The sequence below is a fragment of the Calypte anna genome, chromosome 6 (assembly GCF_003957555.1).
Source record: "Calypte anna isolate BGI_N300 chromosome 6, bCalAnn1_v1.p, whole genome shotgun sequence".
Taxonomy (NCBI): Eukaryota; Metazoa; Chordata; class Aves; order Apodiformes; family Trochilidae; genus Calypte; species Calypte anna.
The window spans coordinates 15,390,066-15,397,154 of NC_044252.1; the positions used below are offsets into that span (position 1 = coordinate 15,390,066).

General features: G+C 54.5%; 1 protein-coding gene across 1 annotated transcript; it reads right to left on the minus strand.

Moving 5' to 3' along the window:
- Positions 1–1,535: 1,535 nt before the first annotated feature.
- On the minus strand, positions 1,536–2,897 carry DKK1 (dickkopf WNT signaling pathway inhibitor 1). The gene is made up of 4 exons (XM_030453562.1): positions 2,706–2,897; positions 2,426–2,582; positions 2,220–2,330; positions 1,536–1,834 (listed from the first exon to the last, which is right to left on the minus strand). Exons 1-4 carry the CDS (start codon positions 2,895–2,897, stop codon positions 1,584–1,586), a joined length of 711 nt encoding a protein of 236 aa, XP_030309422.1. The 3' UTR covers positions 1,536–1,583.
- Positions 2,898–7,089: the final 4,192 nt, after the last annotated feature.

Below are 7,089 nucleotides of genomic sequence, written 5' to 3' on the forward strand. Positions count from 1 at the left end.
CATGTGACAGAACTGTGTTCAGTTCTGGAGCTACCCAGCACAAGAAGGACCTGAAGTAAGTCCTGAGAAGTCCAGGGGGATGCAATGGAGACAGGCAGAGAGAGCTGGGGTTGTTCAGCCTGAAGTCTCCAGAGAGACCTTAGAGCACCTTCCAGTACCTGCAGGGGATACAGGAAAGTTGGGGAGGGACTTTTTACAGGGGAATGGAATAATAGGATGAGGAAGGGGATAGTTTCAGACTGAAAGAGGGGAGATTGAGATTAGATTTGTGGAAGAAATTCTTTCCTGTGAGGTCAGTAAGACAGTAGCCTGGGCTGCCCAGAGAAGCTGTGGCTGCTTCATTCCTGCAAGTGCCAAGGCCATGTTGGAGGGGGCATGAGCAACCTGTCTAGTGGGACATGTCCTTGCTCATGGCAGAAGGGTTGGAACTGGATGGTATTTAAGATCCCTCACAACACAAACCAGTTTGGAATTTGATGATTTTATGACTTTAAATGAAGCCATGGCACTGCAGGAGCTTTCCTGCAAGTGGCATGTGGTGCCCAGAAATCCACCTGGGGATGTGCTGCTCCACAGGCAGATTTCAACGATGCATACAAACCTCTTTTCTGGGTTGTGCAAGGGATCCCATGGAGGCCGAGGGCATGAGATAGTTTGCTGCCCACCAGCTGCACACTGCATAGGGTGAGAGTGCCCTTTCTCCCTACACAGGCATTCTCAAGCACTTGCAGTAGCTGTGTAGTACAATGCGATAAACAGGGCAGGAAAAAACCAATGCAGCTTTCCCTCCCTGCCAACCACTCTGAATGGGAGCAAACGAATAGTAACAGGCTGTAATGTGAAGTAAAAAATAAGTCTTTATTGTGCACAGAGCGAAGTTTGTGCTGAAGAGGAGGTGCTTCTCCGCCCCCATCCCGTGGGCAGCAATGGGCCAGCACAGACCCTCTCCCATGCCCATGATCCCTCCTCACACCAGAGAAAAGTCAAGCAGGAGGGGATTCAGCTGCTGCCTGTCATGCCCAGATCCCAGCCCTGGAGCCCTGTGGCATCCTTGGATCTGCAGCTGGTGGCTGCTGTGGCAAATGATGGTGCCTAAAAGGCAGGCGAATAAACAATGACAACCAAATGGCCCATCCGTAAGGGTGCTGGCGATGAACCGCCCCCACCCCCTTCTCCCTTCCCCCTCTCCCTTGGGTCACTTCTACCCTGCGGCGCAGCTCCCCCCCCATGGGGCAGGCAGGGAAGTGCAGGCAGCTCTGGTAGATTTTTACAGAAACTTTTATTCGCTCTCAAACAGATGGTGGCATCTCTTTGAGCCAGATTTATAAACCCAGTGTGTACAAAGTCACAGTCGCGGCTTGAGGAGTGCAAGGCAGCCCACTCAGGAAAAAAAATATTAAAAAACAAATCACTACAAGTCCTGGTGTTATGTACAGCTAAGTGCCAGCTTAAGTATTCACAACACAGTAACGTACTGCAATTAGTCGCTTAAAAAGTAGTTCCCTTGAGAAACAACCTTTCACTCCGGCAGAGCCGGAGTACATCCCACCCGTGTCCGTGTCTGTCCCTCTGTCCGGAGGCGCTCAGTGCCACTGGCAGGTGTGGAGCCGGGAGGTGTCAGCGGGGCCGTGCTCTCGCTGGAGGCGACAGACCAGCCCCTCGGCACACTGGCACCGCTGGAAGATCTCCAGGCCGTGAGTGCCTTTCCGCCGGTTCCGGGTACACACCTGCCCTTCCCGCAGCACCGGCTTGCAGATTTTGGACCAGAAGTGGCGGGCGCAGCACAGCCCGGCAGCACAGTCTGACGAGCGCAGGCAGAAGTCCCCTTCTTCACCTGTGTGGGGACAGCACGGTGGGTGCTCAGCCCCGGGGTCCTCCCACAGGGGACAGAGGGACAGGGTGGGCATCCCGGATTGATCCCTTGGGGAATAGTGGGTCTGGGTGGCATGCCAGATTGCTCACATGGGCACAGCTGGGTAGGGCGGGCATCCTGGATTGACCCCACACGGGAAAGTGGGGGGCAAGGATGGGCATCCCCACGGGGGACTGCAGGGCAGGGCAGGCATCCTGGATTGACTCCACGGTGGACAGCAAGGCAGGGGGGGGCATGCCCGTGGGGGACTACAATAAGGGCAAGGATCCCGGACGGGACCCACAGGGGATGGCGGGGCAGGATTCCCCAGAAAGACAGTGGGGACCGCGCCCGGTGACTTCCTCACCTTTGGCAGCGGGGAGCCAGGCGGGAGCGGGCGTCCGGCGAGGCAGCATCTCGGTGCCAGTCTCGTCCAGCTCGGTAGCTGCAGGCGGAGGCTCCAGTGGGGTGCAAAGCCCTGCGGGAGGCAGCGAAGCCGCTGTCAGCCGGGGCTGGGACCCCTACCCATCCCAGGGTGTGTCGTCCCCGCCCCCAATCCCTGTCGTCCCTCACCGTTGCTGCAGGTCGTGCCGGGGCAGCACATGGAGTCGCGCAGGCAGCGCTTGCGGTGTCTCCGGCAGGCGAGGCAGAGGGGGGCCCCTCCGCCCCGGGACGCCCCCCCGCAAAACTCCTCGGGGCCGCAGTCCTCGTCCGCGGCGCAGGGGAAAGGCTGGAGCGGGGGAAGAGAGGGGGGAAGAGGATGAGGCGGAGGGGGTCAGCGGCTCCGCCAACCCCCTTCCCGGTGTTCGTGTCCCCTCCCCGGTGTGTACCCCCGGTATATCTGCACTCCTACCTGCCGGGTGGCGACAGGCAGAGGCTTGTTGCTGCCGTCGAAGGGGGAGGCGGGGGCGGCGCTGGCCTCGGCCGCCCCCCCGGGGGGTGGTCCTTTGATGGCGTTGGAACTGAGGGCGCCGGCTGGAGCCGCCGGCCGCGCCGCCGGGGCTGCGCAGCTCAGAGCCGCCAACACAGCCACCAGCCCCCGCATCCTACTCCCGTCCCGTCCCGTCCAGACCGTGTCACCTCTGATCCCCCCTGCCCTCGAATAGCAACTACCTGCTCTGCTCGCCGCCGCCTTTATACCCCCGGGGGCTGCCTCCTGCGCCCGCCCCCTCGGGGAGGAGGGCACGGCGGATGAGATTTCAAAGGTCTCCCCCAGGGGAGGGGGTGTTGTGCCGCTGAGCCCCCAAAACCACCCCCCCCACCCCGCCCCGATGGCTCCATAATTGGCCGCTGGCCCATGAGGGGGTTTCGCAACGCAGACAGCAACCCCCCCACCAGATGCTCGGCAAGCCCCGACGCCGCCACTGTCTCCAGCCGCAGCCGCCTCGCCCGATGAGGCGGGGGGGGACAGGGAAAGGGGGAATGGGGGAGGAGAGCTCACACCGCGCAACCCATCCCCCACAGGGGCTGGGAGCCGCGGTAGGGTGCAGATAGTTTCTCCCCCATTGGTGGTGGAGTCGGTCCTTTAGTCTCCTGTAAGCCTGCACCCACTCCCCACCCCCGCGCCCTTCCTGGCGCCAGCGCAGCTTTGCAGGAAGGGAGGGGGTCGCTCCGCAACCCCCGGCCCGGGGGCTGTAGAGGGGGGAGGGGGACACACAACAAGGGATACGGGGGGGGGGCTCGTCGGTGTTCATTTCCCTCCTCCCTCCCCGTTCCTGCCTAGGCAGCGCCTCCGTCGTGGCGGTGGGAGGGGGGGTGGTGCAATACCGTCGGGGGGAGATCCTGACCGCTTTGATGCAGGGACATCAAAGGGCTCTCCCCGCCCCCTCCTCCCCCCCGCCCTGCACCGGGGCGCGGCACCGATTCCGCCGGGACCACAGCGCCCCCTGGCGGCCGCGCAGGGGGAAACCGAACGCGTGGAGACCCCCAGAGCGCTCCCGGTGGCGGCCGAGAGAGCGCTCACGGTCACGGCCTGGAAGTGCCCCGGGCCAGCCCAGCAGGGATGGGGCCACCAACCTGGTCAGGTGGGAGGTGTCCCTGCCGAGGGGATCCTTTAGGTGCCTTCCAACCATTCTTTCATCCTACCAAACAGGCTGAGGGAATTAGGGTTGTCCAAGCTGGAGAAGGGAAGGCTCCAGGAAGATCTTAGAGCACCTTCCAGTACCTGAAGGGGCTACGGGAAAGAGAGGGAAGGGACTTTTTACAAGGCAATGGAGCGACAGGATAAAAGAGGGGAGATTTAGATGAGGTATTAGGAAGAAATTTCCTGTGAGGGTGGTGAGACACTGGCCCAGAGGCTGCCCTAAGAAGCTGTGGTTGCCCCATCCCTGGAAATGTTCAAGGACAGGTTGGATGGGGCTTGGAGCAACCTGTTCTAGTGGGAGGTGTCCTTGCCCATGGCGGGGGGGCGGGGGGGTTGGAACTAGATAGTCTTTTAAGGTCCTTTCCAACCCAAACCAATTTTGGATTCTGACTGAATCCCGCAGGGGTGTGGGATGTCAGATATCCCAGTCCTGCTGGGAGCTGCTCTCAGATGTTTCAGGCCTGGGAGGCTCAAGCCAGGACAGTAATTGTATGGGAAAGGTCTGGGGTGCCACAGGCACGGGTGCTGGCAGAAATGTGGCTGAGTCAGTGTCCTGGACACCATGGGCACAGTGGAGTGAATCCTGGCCTTGTGATATTTTTAACCTAGAAGAAGGAGGGCCAAGCATTGCCTGAAATTCCTGGATTCCCTTTGCAGTTTCTGGTGATGGTCACATCACTCTGGGCCTTTTATTGTATCATTAACTTGTATTTGTGATTGCCTCATCCTGCAGTATCATTTTGTGATTTTTTTTCCTGGCTCCTGCCTTTGGCACTTACCAAGTTTCAAATTTCTTTCCCTGCTGAAAGGATGTTTTCTTGTGCCCTTCATCCCCACCTCCCTGCCCCTACCCCCTTCCCCCCCCCCCCCCCCCCAGTTTTTATCTGTCTTGGTATCTGCATTACACCTTAACCCAAGACAGCTGTGTCACAGTGGGGTGGAGCACTTTCCTGGGGATGGAATTAAATGTACTTACATCCACTGGGACTGGCCAAGCCACAACATCCTGAAGGCTGTAACATGTAGGCATCATCCTGTATACATACAGCAGTTATGTCTCCAAGACTTCCCATGGCTGTGCTGTGTCCCTGCATCCCCACCTGTTGGAATTAACAACAGCAACATGTTCACAGAATAATCTAGATTGGGCACAACCTGGGGGAAGGGGCGAAGTCTGGAAGCAGGGCCCTATTTTGTCTTGGATCTCATCATCTGGGCTGCTTGGGATGATGACCCCCAGGGATAGTGACTCCACCACTGCCCTGGGCAGTCTGCTCCAGGGCCTGACAACCCTTTTGGGAAAGAAATTGTTCCCAATATACAAACTAAACCTTCCCCGGCACAACATGAATCAGCTTGTTACTTAGGAGAAGAGACTCTGCTCCAACCTCCTTTCAGGGAGTTGTAGATAGCAATAAGGTCTCCTCTCAGCCTCCTTTTCTCCAAGCTTAACACCCTATCTCAGCCAGTCTTCAGAGGACTTGTGCTCCATACCCTTCCCCAGCTACAGTGCCCTTCTCTGGACACAATCCAGCTCCTCAATGTCTTTCTTGTGAGGGGCCCAACACTGAACTCAGGATTCAAGGCATGGCCTCACAATGCTGAGCATGAGGGGACAATCCTGCTGGCCACACTATTGCTGATACAAGCCAGGATGCAGCTGGCCTTTTTTTTTGCCACCCAGGCACACGCTGGCTCATATTCAGCTTCTGTCGCTCAGCACCCTCAGATATTTTCATCCTGCAGAAAACTGAGATGAACATGGAAGCCTGGTCCCCTATTACTATCAGTAGCACATATTTTATCCAGTTATCTCTTACTGTGTATCCTCATAAGAATAACAAAAAATCGATTTAATCACTACACAGACATACTCTCCCAAACCTGGCTTCTGCCATGGAAGAAAGACATAGACATACTGTTCAAAAGTAATTATTTTTATTTCAACTCTATAAAGTATACAACAGGCACTCAGCAATTACAGCTGCAGGGAAAATACAGAGCAAAACAAAAGCAGTTAAAGTTTATGAAAAAAAGTTCTTATGTCTACATCAAAAGGGTGCAACCAGCCGATGATGACCGGTGGATGACCAACATTTGTCTGACAAACAAAACCTTTTAGTGTAAGAAGAAAACTGGAGAAAATAAGAAAATAAAACAATGGGCCAGTGTAAAAACAGTTTAAGTTGGGACTTGGGTTGACAGGCAACTCTAAATGAGAATCTCCACTTTTGCCTGTAAAGCCCTAAAAACCGCTCAAGTCCCAGCATCACACCTGGTTTATGCAGCCTGCAGAGGCCAAGGAGCTCCGAGCTTGGCTCCGTGATGGGGTGCATATTGAAAGGAATCAGGGCAGGAAAATTACAAATCTTGTTTTGTTGAGGGTGAGAATGAGCTACACCTTTGCATTGGAGTTTCAGATAAAAAAAAAACCAGGTTGCACACTGAGTTGATTTTTTTTTTCCTGGAAGGAGATTTCTAAGGGGGTTTGTGTAAGATGGGAGGTTGGTGCTGGATGGCATGATGGGTTGAATCTGCACAGCTTAGCAAAACAGGAATACCTGTCTATGGACTGATAGGATGTCATAGATTAATTTGACCCGCACATAACATTTATACATTTCACAGAAATGACTCTGTATCTCATTAACAGATACACAGGTCTGGTACATTGAACAGAAATAAGAGAACAACTTCATCATTTCTGTAAATCATCAATATTATATAATAAAGGCTTAGAAATTGGTAGCAGAAAGAACTGTAAAACGCAGCAAGCTAAGAAAGGACAACATTTTGAGGTGTGTTTGTCTTTGTCATGCAGCATAACACCAAATTTGTAATTTTTTTTTATATGATGCCATGGATTTAAGGCACTTGCAACAATGCCGGATAGCTAGTCATGTTCTAAAACTAGGGGACAGATGAGTTACAGTACAGTTGACATAAAGTTTAATACTGACAATTATGACATTAATTCAAGTCTACCTTGAGCTAAAACCATTACATTACAAATAAGAAAAGGAAGTAATAATGCCATGGAACTCCAAAAGAAAAAGTTGTATGTGTACCACAAAATAGCAACACGAAAATACCTATTTACATCAACATTCGCTTGTGGTCCTGTTGTTTAAATAAGAGTTTGCTCTGGATAATG